Genomic DNA, 20,751 nt, shown 5'->3' on the forward strand with positions numbered 1-20,751 from the left:
TCACAGCAGTTCTTCTGGATGGAATATATGAAAAGGTAGAATTAAAACAAATTGTCATGCTATGTTTACTAAGCTGTCATAGGTTAGATGATTGATAAAGAAGCCAGAGTTCAAAATGCCAGTACCTTGTTTTGCCAGTTATCAGAATCTTTGTTGGGTCCATAACGCGACATGCCAAACCTGCTGTATGAATGGTACGCAGTGCAGAACTCAGCTGGACAATATATGCCCAAATAAGAGATTCTGGCAACAATCCAGCATGCTGTCTGGGCAACGGTCCATCATGTTGACCTATAAACACACAAAAAATGGCACCTTTGCGTAATTAACTAAAAGACTAGGACATGCAGATCAAAAAGAATTCAAGAAACAAACCCAAATTTTTTTATGTATGATATTACACCTCAGTATTATACTGCCAGCAGTAGGAGCGCTCTCACTGAGCTTCTCTTTTCTGTGACCACTGTAATTATTGCACAGCAAACAAAAATTATTGAAGTAAGAACTTCTACTTAATTGTGAACCAAGTTCTGATTAAAAACAGGAACTGAAGGGCTTATTTTTCTTAAACTGTGGTTAAACCTTGTCTCTATTGCTGCTCAGGTGTGTGGGAACTATTCTTTCCATGGCTTGAGGGAAACAGAAGTCGCCACCAACATCTCTGTGGAGTGTTTTCTTATTGTCCTTATGCTGCCCAGCCTCTTCTATTACAACCACGTCCAGTTAAAAGAAAACATAAATGTAAAACAGCGAACTTATGCCACTTATGGGTAGTAATGTTGAAACATGAAAATAATCCAGTCTACCATGAAAAGTAATCCTTTTGATTCTATCAACCTTGTAAGAGCTTCTTGATATATTTTCTAGGTTGCTGTTAATCAAGAGAAAAGGGGCCTCATAAATGTAATCTAGATACTGTAACTATTTCAGGGAACATGACCTTATAAATTCAAGTATTCAAATGGTTGTAAACAAACCTTTTCTGATTCAGTTACAAAAGCAACACAGTTAAATGGTTAACTGTGATGGTAATAAACAGCTAATAAGTACTTATGACCTGAGACAAAATTTCCAGGGAAGAACACAACACACAATTCAAAAACTGCTAGCCCTCAAATTTAGACAGAATTGAAGATAATACCATCTGGAAAACCATGTTAAATGACTCAAAAAGTAGCTCTAGTAATATATGTCAAGACAACATCAAAGACAACCAGGAAGCGGTCAAATAAAGCTATTTAATAAGTTTGGTTTCTTGGGTTCCAAAATCACTGCAGATGGTGACTGCAGCCATGAAACTGAAAGACGGTTACTCCTTGGAAGGAAAGTTATGACCAACCTAGATAGCATATTCAAAAGCAGAGACATTACTTTGTCAACAAAGATCCGTCTAGTCAAGGCTATGGTTTTTCCAGTAGTCATGTACAGATATAAGAGTTGGACTATAAAGAAGGCTAAGCACCAAAGAATTGATGCTTTTGAACTGTGATGTTGAGAAGACTCTTGAGAGTCCCTTGGACTGCAAGGAGATCCAACCAGTGCATCCTAAAGGAGATCAGTCCTGGGTGTTCATTGGAAGGACTGATGTTGAAGTTGAAACTCCAATACTTTGGCCACCTGATGTAAAGAGCTGATTCATTTGAAAAGACCCTGATGCTGGGAAAGATTGAGGGCAGGAGAAGGGGACCACAGAGATGGTTGGATGGCATCACCAACTCAATGGACATAGGCTTGGGTAGACGCCAGGAGTTGGTGATGGACAGGGAGGACTGGCGTGCTGCGGTTCATGGAATCGCAAAGAGTCAGACATGACTGAGTGACTGAACTGAACTGAATAGGGAAAAAAAAAATTTGTAGCAAATACACTGCATACTTTATGCCAGATTTGATCTAGTTACTTTACCCACATTATGTCATTTTAAACCTTTTACCACAACCCCTATAAGGTACGCTATTATTATTCCCACTCTCTTATTAGCATATCTCTTACAACATGCTATTTTTTATTTTGTTTTAAATTAACAAATTACATAATGTAAGAAAGCATTATACTTCCACCTATGTCTCTACAAGTTTATACAAACATTGGCTCTTTTTCATTTTCAATATTCATACTGGGAAAACAGAGATTATAAATTAAAGTATATATGATAAATTTAGAGGAGTTAATACCATCAAACAATACTTTCAAATACTAGAAAATGAACTGATTTATAAGAAAATGTAAACATACCAAACAATCAAACACCAAAAGCAGAATTAAGATTTTTTAAAAAATAAACTATAAAGGAGTGCTATAAATCAGTGGTTCTCAACAGGGGTCAACTTTGCCACCTCAGAGACATTTGGCAGTGTCTGAAGGTATTTTTGGTGTCACAACAGGAGGAGGGGGTTGCTACTGGTATCTAGCTGGTACACGGTAGGGATGCTTCTAAACACCCAGCAAGGCAGAGAATGGCCCTACAAAAATAATTACTCCAGCCCCAAATGTCAACAGTGCTGAGGCTGAGAAACCCAGCTATAAATTAAAGCCAACAGTCATTTCACAGCTGTTGTTACTAAAATAAACGAACAACTACAGCGATATTTTTCTATAGGAAAAGTTATACCACATCCCTTTCAACAAAATTATGTGTGTGCTACAGATGACATGGCAAAAGCAAAAAAATGACCACACTCTGAGACCAGATTTTTAATGCAAAACAGCCATGTAACCACAGCTTGCTTCTTTCAACTGTCAGAAAGCAAAGTTACAAGCAAACAGAAATAATATATTTAATCTATAATGCCAGGCAGACTCCAGTCTTTTCTCTCCTTGCTTTCTCTCAGGATACATTCAGGAAAATCTGTAACAAAACCTCAGCGTAAAGGCTAACACTGTCCTGCCCCCAAACTAGAAAATGATACATACATTTTCCTTCCCCCAAAACAAACTAATTAATAGACATCGCAAAATGAATTTACTTTAACTCAAAATGATTTGCCCTTCAATAAGCATTTGTTAGAATGTAATTATAACATTTTAGTTCTTTGCAATATATGAACAATAAAACAATTCTTTAAATACTAAACAAAGAAAATATTCCCCATTTAAGTAGAAGTTACCTGAAAATTTATTTTGAAGTTCCTTTAGTAACACAGAATTCTACCTTAAAGCAAAATATTTGTTCAGGGAAATAATTACATAAATAACAGAGAGTCACACTGGCCTATGTAAAAGAGACAAAACAAACCAAAACAAAAAACCAAGACAAGAAAGAAATGTCAAGAGACTCATAATGATGATGCTTTGGGTGGTGAAGTTACAGGAATTATTTTTCAATTTAATGCATTTTCCAAACCATTTTACTCATAAAGCTTTACATTTTTTAAAGAAAAAAAACAAGAGGAAAAAAACTTTTATCATATTCTCAGCTACTTAAATTTCAGATATTTACATCAGTCTTTCGTAACCCCTCTTCATCTCCATCTACAGATAACACATTATTTCCTAACTTGTTACACACTGACTCCATTTCTTTAAAGTATTTCTTTTTAAAATGCAATATGGTCTTTAAACTGAATGATTATAGGGCTAAACTTACAAGTACTCTAAAACACAAAACTACTCTTTCACAGAGCAAAGGCTCTGTCAAACCCAGCTTTCTTGCATCATCTCCTTACCCCACTTTCTCTTTGTGAAATAGGCATCCGCGTTGGGGTCATTGAAGTGTCTGCTCATCATGGTCTCTCCTCCAGCATGGAAATCATATGCAAACACAAGAGCTTGAAATAAAACACAAATGCTCATTACTGCAACCTGGCTTCCAACAATGAAGCCCACCAGCAGAGAGACAATTACAAATCACTCACAAGGCTCTGAGAAAGCTTTAGTGGTAAACACTTCACGCAAGGTTACAATATTTGAGTGCTGAATTTTTTTCCACATATCGACCAATACCATGCACTTTGTGTTAACAAGACGAAAACCTGAAAAACAGAACATTTTCTGCTTAACTGGAAATGACATCTCCCCCTTATTTCCCCAGAAATGTGCCAAAAGAGCCATGTTATACATCCCTTCGGAGAAGGCAATGGCACGCCACTCCAGTACTCTTGCCTGGAAAATCCCATGGACAGAAGAGCCTGGTAGGCTGCAGTCCATGGAGTCGCTAGGAGTTGGACATGACTAAGCGACTTCACTTTCACTTTTCACTTTCATGCATTGGAGAAGGAAATGGCAACCCACTCCAGTGCTCTTGCCTGGAGAATCCCAGGGACGGGGGAGCCTGGTGGGCTGCCGTCTCTGAGGTCACACAGAGTCGGACACGACTGAAGCGACTTAGCAGGAGCAGCAGCAGTAGCAGCATACATCCCTTGTTGTTGTTTAGTTGCTAAATCGTGTCCAACTCTTTTGGGACCCCATAGACTATAGCCAATCAGGCTCCTCTGTCCAGTGGACTCTCCCAGCAAGAATGCTAGAGTGGGTTGCCATTTCCTTCTCCAGAGGATATTTCCAACCCAAGGATCAAACCCAAGCCTCCTGCACTGATAGGCATATTCTTTACCACTGAGCCACCTGGGAAGCCCAATATATCCCTTTCCAAATGAAACAATAAATATATTTATTATCCTTTAAATTCATGTTAATTAAAAAAACTCATTCAGGAATATCTGAATAATCTCAGCCTCAATAATATGCTCCTAAAAGAGGATAAATTATCTTCCTTACCATGTATCCTCCGAAGGCAATAAGGCAGATCATCTTTGCTATTTACAGCTTTGTAGCAGGATGTAATGTATCCAAAATTACTTGATTTCTGTATCCGGTTGGGTGGTGGCAGTGGTTCTAGAGGGAACAGGCTATGGTAGCTGTCAACTTCTGTAGGGACTGCTACAGTAATTCATAAGAAGATGACTTTAGCTTTCAGACATTCATAAATCTCTCAGATCTCAAAGAAATAAAGAAGAAACCAAATTCACAAACAACTGATATCAAACACTCTGTATTCTAGAAGAGTGTCAAGATTCATAGTGTGTCCACTCTATAGAGCACACCAGTCTCACAAGCAATAAAAACAGACACCATACACAACAAAAGAACTACATTTCACGAACTCAAAAATATTTACCTTTGGTAACAGCACAACTCTTATTTCTCAGCTCTTAGAAACAATTTGGATTATCACTTATAAATATTAAACTTTCCAATGGTATCTTATTTGTCTTTCCCTAGTCATCAATGATGTTCAACATTTCTTCAAAATTTTTGGTTGTGTAAGTTTCCACTTTCTTGAAATACCTATTCCTATTTTTGGTTACTTTTCAGTTTTATTTTTAAGGCTCTTACTAATTTGTGGCTTTAATTTTCTTTTCTTTGTCAAACATGTATACATCTTCTAAGCTTCTTCTCTACTATAGATATCTTTGGGTTGTTTTTAACTTTAATTCAATAAAATTTATCAGTATTTCAAGAGTCAACAAACTTTGCCTCCAGTATAGGAAATCCTTCCCTACTGAAACATTAAATTTATTCATATATATTTCATATGAGTTTTAAAGCTTTGTATTATCATTTAGAGATATTACACATTTTGTTTTAGACATCTAAATTCTTAATCTGGAGTCAGTTTTTGCATGTGGTTTGAGATGATACAACTGTAATAATACAATCTTCTACCATAAAGAAAACCATTTTTCCCAGTGCTTTCCTGTCCCCACTGATTAGCCACCTGTGTCACTTCTCCCTAGCCTGTCCCAGTAGTCCATCTGTCTAGCCCAGTGCCATTACCACACCACAGCAGGGACTACAGACTCAAGCCAAGCCTGCCTCCCCACACACCAGAACCCTAATCACAATCTTCAGAATGGTGCAGGGAGTCTTCAACTTTCACTTTCTGATAAATTCTATCATATACTATGAAAAGCTCTGTTATGTGCAATATAATTTTTGAAAAAGAAAGACACAAAGACCAAACCTTGATTAGAAGTGGAACTTTCAGCCAATCTCCCAACCTTCCAGGGAGGGGAGAGAAGCTGAAGACTGAGTTAACTGCCAAGAACCAGAGATGTAACCAACATGCCCCAACAACAAAACATCCATAAAGACTCCTCAGCAGCGGGATTCAGAGAGCTCACGGTTGGTGAGCCTGAGGCGGCACTGAGAGGGTGGCACACTGGGGAGGGCAAGGAGGTCCCCCACCCCCCCCCGCCCCCACATGTCTCTTGCATGTGGCTGTTCCCTGAGTTGTACCCTTTATAATAAGCCAGTAATAGTTCATACAGTGTCTTCCCAAGTTCTGTGAGTCATCCCAGCTTATTCCCAAACCTGAGGGCATCCAGTAAAAACCCCAAAATTTGTAGTTGCCCAGACAGAAGTTTGAGTAGCTTGGGTACCCCATTTCAGCTGATATCTGAGGCAGGTGTGGTCTTACGGGATTGAACCCTTCCTTAACAATTAAACTGTTAGAATATGAAGCAGGTGTTAGTACTGTGAGTAAAAATAACTCATGTGCTTTGACTAAAATTGTCCTGAATCTATAGTTTACAAAAATTGATAACCATTATGTCTTCCTATTCATGAGTATAGTATTTCACTCTATATATTTACCCTCACTTTCATGCATTGGAGAAGGAAATGGCAACCCACTCCAGTGTTCTTGCCTGGAGAATCCCAGGGACGGGGGAGCCTGGTGGGCTGCCGTCTATGGGGTTGCACAGAGTCGGACACAACTAAAGTGACTTAGCAGCAGCAGCAGCAGTAAATCTCCCTCACTGAGATGTTACATATCTTTTATTGTATTTATTTCTAGGTACTGATACTCTGAAACTACTGTAAATAGCATATTCATTTTATTTTTTACCCTGGCTAGGGCGTCAAAGACAATGCTTAATAGTAAGGAAAATTCTAATATGACCATTTCAAAGGCCATGACAGAAAAGTTTCCTGCCCATCTAAAGTGGAAAAGATCAGTCTTGAAACATAATAGCCAGAGATACTCCTCTGAATTCTTTAGCAGTCAACAAGATACACAGTTGACTGTGCTGAGTCCTTGATTACAACCAGGTATACTGAGATTACTGCTACAGTAAATGTATTCCTGCTATATTATTTATAAAGTTTTGCTAAATTAAACCACATTTAATCTTGCCTTTACAGAATAAGCTAGGGAAAGAGATTTTAACGCTCTCTGAGAAACACTACAATTCAGCCAAAAAGAATATAGGTTTAAACCCTGATTTGGTCAGACAATTACTAGCCACTGATCTTAGAGGCAAGCTACTTAACCTGGCTGTTACCTTTAGTTTCCTCACAAGCGAAACAGAGGTGATAATATTAGCAAGTACACCACAGGAGCTTTGCAAAGAAAAAACTTACACACAGAAAGCCTTAGTACACAGGCATGCCACAGTCTCAATAACAACAACAACCACTCCTACTTAAGTACCTATACTTTGTCAAGTTTCAAAAGATAATAACATTCTAGTGCACAGTGAGATAAATCAAATGGAAATTCTAAAACTGCCTATTTTTTGGATAAACTAGAATCTTGTCACATGTAGAAATACTTGAAAAACACTAGATGACCAATGGGGCATCTTGGAATTCTTAACTAGATTTCAAACAAATATATTCATTAAAGAGTAATTAATTAGCTGGCTTAAAGCATAAAGACTGTGGGACTACATAAGGATTATACTCTCCTTTAAAAGGATCAATCAACTTGCATTTTACCTGGCATATCCGCTTGATCGATTTGAGCCATTGTTATTAAATGTCTGTTTATCAGCTCCTAAGAAAAGAAAGTAAGCTCATTTACATCTAAACACAGCTTCTGAAATATGGACTTTTTAATGTAACTGACTAGCATAACCATCGGAGAAGACAATGGCACCCCACTCCAGTACTCTTGCCTGGAAAATCCCATGGACGGAGGAGCCTGGTAGGCTGCAGTCCATGGGGTCGCTAAGAGTCGGACACGACTGAGCAACTTCACTTTCACGCACTGGAGAAGGAAATGGCAACCCACTCCAGTGTTCTTGCCTGCAGAATCCCAGGGACGGGGGAGTCTGGTGGGCTGCCGTCTATGGGGTCGCACAGAGTCGGACACAACTGAAGTGACTTAGCAGCAGCATAACCATTAATAGTTTTGGCATGTTCACTTTTCAATACTAACATCATGAAATAATATTTCCAATACTGGTAAAATGTCTAAATTCCAATCCCAGGTAGACCTGCCCATAACTCTAGTTGGTTTCAAGTAGCAGTGTTACAACCCAGAGCCTACAGCTAGCTAGCTCTGTGGTCAATAATTCACTCCACAAACAATATTCTGGCGGTGCAACTTACTTCTGTGAAATAAAAACATTTTTGAGGATCTAAGAGTGAAATAAAATCCTACGTATCAAGTAATACCTATTTAACAACAACAAAATTAAATTATTTTATAAAACCTACTTTGTAGAAAATTTTGAGCTTTCTTAAAATGTTCTTTTCTAGGCCAAATTACTTATTAGCTAACAACTACAGATATTAGCAAAAATTTGTTTAGAAATCATTTAAATTATTTTACATACTTCAAAGGCTTTTCAATGCACAGGATGTGAGGTGCAAATGGTGGTCCATTTAAATAGCTATTCTATGTTTTGTATTACCTGCAATTGTCTTGAAAAACACGTTTCCTTAAATAAATGTATCAATTAGAACTCAAACTATCTGCTTCAGTACAGCATATCTAATTAAATAATACGATTTGAAAGGAGTGCTGTTGTTTCTCCAGTTCTTTGCTAAAGAACAACAGACATCAAGTGTTTCCACTCTGAACTCTGAAAGCGTACCTGTCGCAGTTCATCAGCCATGAAGAAGGAAGGTGCGTTTGCTTTTGGCTGCATATAAGCAACGTGAGGTGCAGTTGGAGGATAGATGTGGTAGTTGGGAAATACCTAAAACATAGGGAAGGGGAAAAAAGAATGATCAATTTTTCTCAACTGATAAGTTTATCATTACTGTGATAAAGTTCTAATCTTTAAATGACAGTGATAAATTGATACTTTTAATCTTTGTATGACAGTGAATTAAAGGCCTCAGAGAATAGCTGTTATCAGCACACTTTCTAAGTGAATTCATTTAAAAAATCTTTATTGGAATAATCTATTTTTTAAACTCTAACAAGAAAGGAGACATTTCTTCAGATATGGTAAAATTTTACCTCCAACGAGAGGCACAAGTGGTTTTTTGGAAGTATTTTTAAAAGGCAATTGGAAGAGAGGAAGAAAGTAGATACTAAAGGTGCTTGGGAACAGTCAGAGCATGGAGTAACTCTGCCCTGGCCACCCAGAGAACTGCCCTCTGGAAGGGTCTCCTGCAGCCAAACTGAACAAAGTTGTTATCTAGATGCTTGTTAACACCTCAGATTAGAACAGGAAAGAGGACCAGCATCCTCTGGGTCAGCAGTGGAGGTGAACAGAAGGATGCGACAGAGTATGTACCTTCCAATCGAACTACAACAAAGCCACTAAACTCTACTGCCAGCCTCGTGTCAACTAGGCTCTTCCCACCACCCTGCTTTCTTCCCATCTTCCTCTGCCTCTCCTTCCCTCCACTGGTCCACAGCACAAAATCAAAGTACACCCTAAAATATCTTCTATTTTATCCTTTCATATTTAAAGCTGAAACAAACCCTTTTTTTCTCTTTTAAAAATGAAGTCAGCTGATTTCCGCTGCCCTCAGATGATTGTTCTGCTCTGGATCTCAAGCAGGAAGTGGTTCTGCAATACTTGAAAGGTTTCCTTTAACTACACCTGCAAGGAGAACAGCGCCTCCTTTCCCTGGCCGTGGTTTCCTTACATCAGCAAGTACAATTGGGCTGAACTACCTCAGGTTTACCAGGAGTGTATTTTTAAGAGTTGTGTGAAGGGTAAAAACATTGTAAATATGTGCCATGTATAATATCCACAGAAACAGCTGAGATAGTTTTGTGACAAAAGAATCTCTTGGTTAAACTGAACTTTTTTCTACAAATGTGATAAAATAAAAATGTACATAAGTATGAAATATAATAACCCCCTCCCCAAAAGCAAAACATTGATGGAATTCTTACTTGAAAGAACCAAGGAAAGTCTCTACTCTACCTCAATTATTTGACCTTCTGCTCGGCAAGCTGTTCTGTGATAATTTTTGAAAGATCTCTGACCAAAAACAAAAACAGAACAAAAAACTATTAGCTGCTTAATTATTTTTTAGAAAGCATTTCACATGATTCACAAGTATTTCCATAAATGTTTTCACATTTATTTCTCAGACGGTGGTCACTTACAGTTGGGGGATCAGTCTCAGAGACACTAAGATTCAAGAGTCACAACACGAAGGCAGAACTAGGACTCTTAAAAGAGGAAAAATAAAAATCTGTTCTCTTTCCACTCAAACTGTCCTTCAGTAAAATATGAAATGTAATCAACCAAAAATAAATCATTAATTTAATGTACAGGATCAAAATTTGCTTGCTTACTAAAATCCAAGTACACTTTTCATATAAGCCTATCAGCTATGATTTTGTCCAATGTTTATGGTGTAGACCATCTTTCATATTTTAATGGAATCTGGCATTCTTATTCATGAGAGCTTCATCTACTACTTACTTTTCTATAGGTAAATAATCTCTGAACATGGACAAAATTACAAAATTGCAAAGGTACACCTTATGGAACACGACCTTCCCTCTCTGCCCCTCCCCCCTTCTCACTGCAGTCCTTTGGTGGCCCTTTCCCTACCTCTAACCAGGGCTCCCTGAACTCCTCCTTAGACCAGTGACCCACACTGGAGGCCTCTTACTGCCATGTGCTCCATCACCCCGAGTTCCAGCTATTAAATCACTGTCTCACCTGGCAAGTACTGACCATCAGTTTGCTTTCAGTCACTACCGTTAAGAAACCATCAACTTCTCTAACTTTTCACCAGAGGTGAGTCTACCTACACTTACAAACAAGTGTCAGCAAATGGCAATCACAGCTGGCACAAGTACTAGGGGACCCCTAAAGCAAGACGTGCTGTAAAGTATTAATCTAGAGTGTGAATATACAACTAGATTTGTCCAAAACTAGAGTTATTATTGGGATTCCTTGGGGCTCAGATTGTAAAGAATCTGCCTACAGTGCAGGAGACCTGGGTTCAATCCCTGGGTCGGGAAGATCCCCTGGAGAAGAGAATGGCAACCCAAGAGTTTTTGTTACTGTAGAAACAGATTACTTTGAAGAAGTAAGAAGAGATTAGAGTTATCATCTGAGTTAGAAATGAGTTACCTTTCCACATCACAGTAAAAAGATACAAGAAGGGGTAACCTCCTCGTCTCTCTCATTAATAAGGAGCTGCTATAAGGGCCCTCTCTTTTCTCCCGTGTTTAAAGCACACATACCATTCCACTCAAAGGTGCTGGAGTTGTGTCTGTATAAAAGTACGTCGTCCCACCAACAGTTTCCTTTTGGATCACTTGACCAGAAGATGGTGTCTGAGAAACAGGATTATTCCCGGGCGTAGAGGCACTAGAAGGCACCATATAATTTGCTGGATTTGGAGTGTGGCTTCTTCTTCTGGGGGCAGGAGAAGTATGTGGAGTGATTTTGGGGGAGTGAAGAGGGGAGGATCCAGCAGACAATGACATTCCTAAAGTAGACGGAAGAGTGAAAACTGGTTTTAGAGAAAAAAATCTGAAAACTAAAATGCAAATACTCATTTGGAAGAAAACGTATTTAGCAAAATTCTTTAAGTGCAAAGAAAAAGACAATTTTATCTTGTCCTAGAGAAAGCTCTGATTAAAGCAAATGTAAAGAATTTTTTTTCAAAGACAGTCAATTCCAAATAAATTAGGAAATTTACTATAAGTCTCCTCCATATCAAGGTTTACATGAGAAACAATAAAATTAATAAATTAATTTAATTGAAAAATTATAAATAACTGTAACTATAAAATTATGCCTTTTATGAAAAATTCCTTTTTTTGGTGAAGAATCATTTAAAGCTGTGGTTATTAACAATACAATTACCACATTTCCTAAAACATGATTTAGTATAAAAAAAAATCAAACTACTTAATGAGATTTATTAGATTTCTTTGGGCCAAATACATTCAACAGAATGGTTTGAAAAAGCGAAAGTAAACTTAGTCCTAGTTGAAACAACATGGCAGCTTAAACACCGTATTTTTTTAAATCAATAAGTATACTGTTTTGATGCCTTTTGTCTTTAAATAGGCATACACTATAGTAGACAAGTAAAATTTTTGCAGATGCATACTTAGGCCGACTGGTATTACTCTGTTCTTGAAAGTTTTACCTAAACACAACTAGTAAGAAAGCAATGTATGCGAAGTATCCTCTATCATGAATCTACGGTGAAGAAAGGGGAAGGACAACTGTCTTCACCCTTGAGGAGACTCCAGGCTAGCTGAGGAAGTAAGACCAGGTCACATGAGGAAGACACAAAATGACTCACTGAAACACTCAAATATAAACCAATATACCGCAAACTACATGCATAAATGCAGATGGAATACAAATTAAGTAAAACCAGATAGAGTTCATCAAAGGCTTAATGGAGGTGATCAGTTCTGAGCAGACTGAAAATAGTTTCTAGAGCTACAGTTACACTTTCTGGGGAGGAAAAAAAAATTTATCCAGAAACGATTTTCTGGCTATTTGGGGAATGACTGAAAACCTTCTTCACCTTTGGGATAATAGGCCATCTCATAATTCAAGAAAAAAGTTAGCAAAATGCCTCTGGCCACAAAAATATGATTCATTAAGCAGGAGTATGAATTTCAAATGCCAAGAATCCATAAAACATCAACACTGTTCTTTGAAAAGATGCAGGTAAACAAAAATAAAGTGAGCACTGAGATAATATTTACCTTTACTCTAGACAGTCCTCTGTACTTCCTATACAGTCCTGACAAAATCATGTCACCTGATTTTCTGAGCAACTAAGTGAGGTAGGTCAGGTCACAACCACCACAGCAGAGATCAGAATTTAGATATAGGGGGTTTTTTATCTGACCAAGGACAAATGTATGTAACCAATAGCGAAGCCAGGTCTCAAACCCAAGTCTCCACACTTTCAACTTAACTCTTTCTGCTGTTAACACAATGTCTACTGTACTGACATTATAACTGGTCAAGAATTTGCAAATAAGTCTTAATGTCTAAAACCCTTAAAAACATATTTATAAGGAAACCAAGCTATTAAGATATAGGCTTAATTTTAAAAAAAATTGTTCCAGAGTTCTGGGTTTTCTTCTAACTCATTGTATATTATACATTTAACTGTAGGTTAATCCATACTGTAAAACTTGGGAGGATTATTTTCAAAAGATAACTACTCCCCAATTATCAAGTATGCAACACATCTAGATAGGTTTCCTAAAGTTAATCTCTAAGCCTTTCCTAGATAATAAAGCTGGCCACGTCACTAAAGAGTAAATTTGTTTACTACCTTTGAATTAAATAAACAGCAACAAATACAGCTACCAATTCTTAAGCACTTTCCATGTGTCAGGCACTAAACAAAGTGCTTCACAAACACCAGCCTATTTAATCCTCACAAAGATCCTGTGAGGTAGGTATATCATAGTCACCTCACAGAGGAAGAAACTAACTTAAAAATAACTTTTAAAACTTTATTGTAAAGGCAAATATAGATTATTAAACAAAACAATTAAGATTCAACCTCAGGTCTATCTGATTCCAAAGCCTGAACTCTTAGCCAATATCCAATACAGGTGCCCAACACCTAAGTCTTATATAGGGGTACAAGTGAAACAAAAAGTAGAATCTCTCTTTAAGGCTAAATACGTGGAAAAAGATTACCAAAAACAAACTAGTAGAATTTACCAGCTGTAAGTAACAAGCTTTCTCTTAATTTTGTGGCTTTCTACTACAAAGTTTCAGCACTGAAATTTGAGTTCATGTATCTGACCAGAGGCTGACTGGAATTATTTAAACATAAACAAAAGGCAACATACACAATAGCAGCAAGTATCGCAGCCCATAAGCAGAACAAGGTAACTAAATTGTATGGGAAGCGAGAAATGAAATTTAACTTCTAAACTACAGAAACATCAAACCTAGTCACAAAGGGCAAAGCTTTGTGGCACCAAAGTGTTTTACCAACATGTTACAGAAATATGAGTAAAATATTGAGTAAAATATGCATATTATCTGCTTGGTGAGAGTTTTTCCGTCTGGTATTGTGAACACAATAACCACAACACTAACTATCCACATACAATACTATGAAAGAATGTGAAGTTGCTCAGTTGTGTCTGACTCTTTGAGACCCCCATGGACTGCAGCCTGCCAGGCTCCTCCATCGATGGGATTTTCCAGGCAAGAATACTGGAGTGGGTTGCCATTTCCTTCTCCACTACAACACTATAGATGGCACAAAGCAGCAGAACATTACTACAGAAATGAGCAGATAAAAATAGAGGTGAAACGAACAGATTTCATCTCTCACATGTAAATGTTCCTTTGTAACTTCCATCTTTCCTTATACAGTGGGGTGGAGGCAGGGCGCTACTTGTGGCTATTACAACCGTCTGCTAATAATTAGTACTCAGTCACTGGAACACTTGGGCAAATATAGCAAAAGAGTGAGGATACCGTGAGAGACAATCTGGAAGAATGAAAATCTTGATGTAAAACAATAAGCTCAGTTCAGTTCGTCGCTCAGTCGTGTCCGACTCTTTGTGACCCCATGAATCGCAGCACGCCAGGCCTCCCTGTCCATCACCAACTCCCGGAGCTCACTCAGACTCACATCCATCGAGTCCATGATGCCATCCAGCCATCTCATCCTCAGTCATCCCCTTCTCCTCCTGCCCCCAATCCCTCCCAGCATCAGAGTCTTTTCCAATGAGTCAACTCTTTGCATGAGGTGGCCAAAGTACTGGAGCTTCAGCTTTAGCATCATTCCTTCCAAAGAAATCCCAAGGCTGATCTCCTTCAGAATGGACTGGTTGGATCTCCTTGCAGTCCAAGGGACTTTCAGAGAGTCTTCTCCAACACCACAGTTCAAACGCATCAATTCTTCGGCACTCAACCTCCTTCACAGTCCAACTCTCACATCCATACGTGACCACAGGAAAAACCATAGCCTTGACTAGACGGACCTTAGTCAGCAAAGTAATGTCTCTGCTTTTGAATATACTATATCTAGGTTGGTTATAACTTTTCTTCCAAGGAGTAAGCGTCTTAATTTCATGGCTACAGTCACCATCTGCAGTGATTTTGGAGCCCCAAAAAATAAAGTCTGACATTGTTTCCACTGTTTCCCCATCTATTTCCCATGAAGTGATGGGACCAGATGCCATGATCTTCGTTTTCTGAATGTTGAGCTTTAAGCCAACTTTTTCACTCTCTTCTTTCACGTTCAAGAGGCTTTTTAGCTCCTCTTCACTTTCTGCCATAAGGGTGGTGTCATCTGCATATCTGAGGTGATTGATATTTCTCCCGGCAATCTTGATTCCAGCTTGTGTTTCTTCCAGTCCAGCATTTCTCATGATGTACTCTGCATAGAAGTTAAATAAGCAGGGTGACAATATACAGCCTTGACGTACTCCTTTTCCTATTTGGAACCAGTCTCTTGTTCCATGTCCAGTTCTAACTGTTGCTTCCTGACCTGCATACAGATTTCTCAAGAGGCAGGTTAGGTGGTCTGGTATTCCCATCTCTTTCAGAATTTTCCACAGTTTATTGTGATCCACACAGGCAAAGGCTTTGGCATAGTCAATAAAGCAGAAATAGATGTTTTTCTGGAATTCTTTTGCTTTTTCCATGATCCAATGGATGTTGGCAATTTGATCTCTGGTTCCTCTGCCTTTGCTAAAACCAGCTTGAACATCAGGGAGTTCACGGTTCACGTATTGCTGAAGTCTGGCTTGGGGAATTTTGAGCATTACTTTACTAGCATGTGAGATGAGTGCAACTGTGCAGTAGTTTGAGCATTCTTTGGCATTGCCTTTCTTTGGAATTGGAATGAAAACTGACCTTTTCCAGTCCTGTGGCCACTGCTGAGTCTTCCAAACTTACTGGCATACTGAGTGCAGCACTTTCACAGCATCATCTTTCAGGATTTGAAACAGCTCAACTGGAATTCCATCTCCTCCACTAGCTTTGTTCATAGTGATGCTTTCTAAGGCCCACTTGACTTCACATTCCAAGATGTCTGGCTCTAGATTAGTGATCACATCATTATGATTATCTGGGTCATGAAGATCTTTTTTGTACAGTTCTTCCATGTATTTAATTAAAAAAATATTCCATTTGTGTATTTATTTTTTGTATTATTTTTTAATTCACTCCTAAAATGATATTTTGGTGATATTATATATAATAATTACACTATAATTTCTTATTAAGTGAATATACAAACTTAGATATTTAAGTTATGCTATGATAAGCTAACTGCTTTAGAATATTTGAAAAAAATCCTTCTTAAAACTACCGAATTCAAATAAAAGTAAGGAACAAGACAGAAATGCTCACTGGATGAATTAACTAGAGCAATTAACAAAACAAAGAGAGATATAAAAAGTTCAAGCATAATTTATGAAGGTAAAAGTGTCAGTGTTTCTGGAGGACATTATTCTATACCTGAAAATTCAAAAAAAAAAAAACAAAAAACAAAAAACAAAAGACTTGTAAATAATGACAGAATGCATTAAGTAAATGGCTCCAATATTAACATATACCAAATGAATATTTGGTCTTTAATACAAACATCCATTTAAGATAATGCTAAAATAAGCATTATCTTTCCTCAACCCCAACCAAAACTACGAACACACAGAACTGTGAGATAAAATGTAATATTCACATTTTAAAACACAGCTGAAATAAAAATAATAAAAACAGTAACTCCAAGAGCAAGAAATTAAGGCAAAATTATGAATTAGAGGTTGTATCGTGGGAACTCTGGAAAATCATATCCTAGGCCAGATACAGACTCTACAAGTTGAGGCTTCAATATTCACAATGGCATATGAAACATGGCCTTCAGCACATAAAACGTGGAGAACAAAATTCAAATTCCAGTGTAAAGCTAGGAGTCTGGAAAAGCTGTACCATCAGTCCTGCTGGAGGAGAAAACTTCTACCCACCCGCCCACAGAAGCAGAAGGTAGTCTTGGTTGAGGAGAAGGCTGGGGTGGGGTCAAGAGAAATGAAAACCCAATCCCTGTACCCTGCACTGAGGCAGGAGAGAAAATTCCCAGGAGATTCCATGTTGGGGACCCTGATGAGGGATGGGTATAAAATTTCAATTGCACTGGCAATGGACACCTGGATAAAGCACACACCAACTATTTCAAAAAACACTTCTACAATGCGTAACACACAGAGATCGATCTCTAGAAAATAACTCCACGTGAAGGAACTCCAAGATTCACGTGTATACAATACTTGATCAATGCACTGAGAATCAGAACCCACAGAACAATGAATCCCAGATAACAGAAACTTATAAAGAAGATTTTTAAAAATCTACAGCTAAAATGACTAAGGTCATGAGAAAAGTGACAAACATCTCACTCACAGACACACACACACACATCCCTGATATTCGTTCTTATTAAACAGAACAAACTAGACTCTATAAGGGCAAAAAACATACCCACTAAAATTAAAGGGAGAATAAAAAAATCTAACAGACGAGTTAAATAGAAAAGCAGACATAATCAAAGACAAGAAAAGTAAACCAGACAAGACTCTAGAAATAAAGGTTAGAAAATACAGAAGACTGGTTAAGATACACAAAAGGTAGAATGAGTAGGTGGGTTTCCAGGATAAAAAAGACCAAGAATACTGGAGAAGCAACATTCAAAGAAAAGCTTCGGGATTTTTCAAGAGCTAAGAAATCCTCACTCAGGAAGTACTCAACAAGAATTTTGAACAGATAAGTAAAGACTAACCTCTTGCAACCAATCAGGTGGAACTGTTGCATGCGAAAGAGAGAGGAAAAAAACCCTAAAAATTACAAAACTTTGTGGAAAAAAGTGAAAGTTGCTCAGTGGTACCCAACTCTTTGCAACCCCATGGACTATACAGTCCATGGAATTCTCCAGGCCAGAATACTGGAGTGGGTAGCCGTTCCCTTCTCCAGGGATCTTCCCAACCCAGGGACTGAACCCAGGTGTCTCTCACTGCAGGCAGATTCTTTACCAGCTGAGGGTATTTTAAAAGGCCTGGAAAAAAGAACTGGAGAGAGAGCCCATGGTCATGGACAGAAAGACTATACTGAAATCTTAACAACTCTCTTTGATTCACCTAAAGATTCAATACAACTTCCCTGAAGGTGCCTGGCTGCTTCATGGATCCAGTCTTCAAGGCTGTCCCCTCCTCTGGTACCCTCATCAACATCACTCCTTATCATCAATGAGTTCTCTAGGTCCCATCCTCACAGCAAAGCCTAGGTCAACTTTCTGAAAAATTTTCTTACTCTATAAAAATTCTCTGGATGCTCGTATTTAACAATTATTCCCAGCATTCTGTACTTTATCCTTCGCTGCCAGGAGCATGCCATTCAAACTGCCTCTGTGCCTCAATCCTCTCTGCATTCCCAATTACACCCTCAATGGCACGGTGCTGGCACATAATACATTTGTCAGAAAGAAACAAAGAGGTGAAAGTTTCCTCTTCTTGGTACAGTGATAGCTATGATCAGGAAATGAAGAGTGCTATCACCAGAATTATCCGAGCCTAACAAGAAGTTGGTAGGAGAAAGCAGAGTTCACGCTGCCAGTCGTCCCTATTTAAAAGTACACGTCAAACAAGCAAATGCGAAAGAGAAAGAAGAGTGGAAGAATTTGAGATGAAGGGCATTCTTCTGACGCAGCCGTCTTGAGTATCTTCACACTACTCTTTGCAGATCTATGCAGCCTGGGTAAATCTAGATTACACTAGCATTTTAACTAAAACTGTAGATACTGTTGTAACTCAAGTTGTCAACTTCACCAAAGTTCCAATAACCAAACTAAATCCTCAGCAATAAACTGTCATGTGTGGCTACACAAAGGAGAATGGTTTAGATTAGAAATCACCAAACTATATCTCCTATTGAACAGATGAATGAATTAAAGGCAGAGGAAGCATCATCTTCTTAACAAGAGGGCCAACTCTAACCCCAAACAGGGCCTCATTTAAGAGAAAATCAGAATAAGGAATTTATAAGATCATAACCAGGAATACAAAAACCAAAGCAACTACTAAAGATATAATTCTTACTTACTGGATTTTTTTAAACCAAAGTCCCCAATCACACCCCCTCCCAAATAAAACAATAAATGCACAGTGACAGCTCAAATAACAGACACGAAGTTTATACTCCTAAATTCTAACAGGACCTTAAACATGCAACAAGTTAATAAATCCTTTTCCTTGATATTGCTTATGATGACTTAAAAGATGGGTATGAAAGGTCAAGTTCAAAACTGAGCTCAGGGCACTTTCTGCCCCGACTGCCCCAACTCGCTCTTCAGTGATTCAGAAACACGCTTTACTTCCTAGTCCTTTTCGACCACTCGCTGCTCTTTAAGCGTTTGATTGTAATTACTGACAGTAGAAGTCTGCAGATATCTGCAATTCATACACCCTGTCACACACACCCCCAGGATACTCTAGGTAGCTATACTACATGCAGGACAGATTTCTACTGAATATTTTAGTAGGATAATTCTATTCTACTGAATAGAACTTCCTAAAATAAAATGTTAAAAAGCTACAGAATAACATCAGAAATGCGCTAAATTCTCCATGTGATGTCAATGACGACTGCATAAATAAACTGATCTAAAATGTAATCCCTACAGTTTCTAAGTAAATTCAGGAACAAAGTTTCCAGACTGGGGATCAGTAAGACCACACCCATGTTCAGAAACAGATTGAAACTGGAAGGACTTGGCACAGAGTTGCGCTCAGGACCATGACAGACCACAGTAGCATGTAGACGGCCAGATCACAAGAGAACAGGGTCTAGGGGGGTTACCAGGGGGCTTCCTTACACGTTCTTCTTCGTGAGGGGTCACTCTTCCTCCAGGAACACACATGCGATGGATCTGCTCAGAGAGGCCCACCAGAGCCTCCAAGGTACACCAGGCAACCAACGCCCTCATAGGCGACTGGTCACCCAAACACCCTCTGCCTAGCACCCACGAGAATCCCACACACCTGGAAGGAAAGCACATGTGTAGCACAAACCACAGTGCTTGCACAAAGGGTCTAGGCACAGAAAACCACCCTAATCAGTTAGGGAACAGCAGGAACACGCCAACTCCAAGGTCCCAGACGTCAGCCTAGGGCCAAACTTGCAGGCAGGCTTTGCTAAGGACAGCAGTCTTCAGCCTGCTATGTTAACTCACTTCTGCACAGATACCCTGAGTTGTCTACTACAGTACAGTCACCACTTTTCTGTGGTAAACACTATTATAGAGAAATATCAGGGCAAATGTGTTTCTCACATCTGAACATATGCCTCAAGGAAAAACAAGCAAGCTCTAAGTCAGGGCAATGGACTTATGCTGATTTCACTATGTATGGCCTATACATACTGAGAGAAATTATATAACTAGTGATGTACAGTCATGGCTAGGAAATACAGCAAACAAAAATTAAATTTAGCTCATATAAAAAGGAGCTGAACCTATGTGTTTTATCAGCTGTTTTCTTCAGTATCTGATCTAAACATATACACTAAAAGAAAATATGTATGTTGTGACTTATAATGAGA

The 20,751-nt window shown here is 38.5% G+C and overlaps 1 protein-coding gene across 9 annotated transcripts in view; it reads right to left on the reverse strand.

Moving 5' to 3' along the window:
* The window catches only part of PAN3 (poly(A) specific ribonuclease subunit PAN3), a 123,473-nt gene that overhangs the window by 20,453 nt on the left and 82,269 nt on the right, over positions 1–20,751 (reverse strand). For 6 of the 9 annotated variants that reach the window (XR_011446639.1, XR_011446638.1, XM_069601660.1 and 3 more), the window contains 8 exons: positions 11,391–11,638; positions 10,111–10,167; positions 8,818–8,922; positions 7,715–7,772; positions 4,712–4,873; positions 3,853–3,969; positions 3,664–3,765; positions 126–291 (listed from right to left, as the gene is read on the reverse strand). Coding sequence is in view for 7 of the 9 variants with exons in the window: in XM_069601660.1 (XP_069457761.1) it covers positions 126–291; positions 3,664–3,765; positions 3,853–3,969; positions 4,712–4,873; positions 7,715–7,772; positions 8,818–8,922; positions 10,111–10,167; positions 11,391–11,638 (1,015 nt within the window). In the remaining 2 variants the exon portion in view is untranslated. The remainder of the gene's footprint in view (positions 1–125; positions 292–3,663; positions 3,766–3,852; positions 3,970–4,711; positions 4,874–7,714; positions 7,773–8,817; positions 8,923–10,110; positions 10,168–11,390; positions 11,639–20,751) is intronic. The other 3 variants (XM_069601661.1, XM_069601659.1, XM_069601665.1) reach the window with 1 other exon arrangement.

Source organism: Ovis canadensis, chromosome 10, assembly GCF_042477335.2.
Source record: "Ovis canadensis isolate MfBH-ARS-UI-01 breed Bighorn chromosome 10, ARS-UI_OviCan_v2, whole genome shotgun sequence".
NCBI lineage: Eukaryota > Metazoa > Chordata > Mammalia > Artiodactyla > Bovidae > Ovis > Ovis canadensis.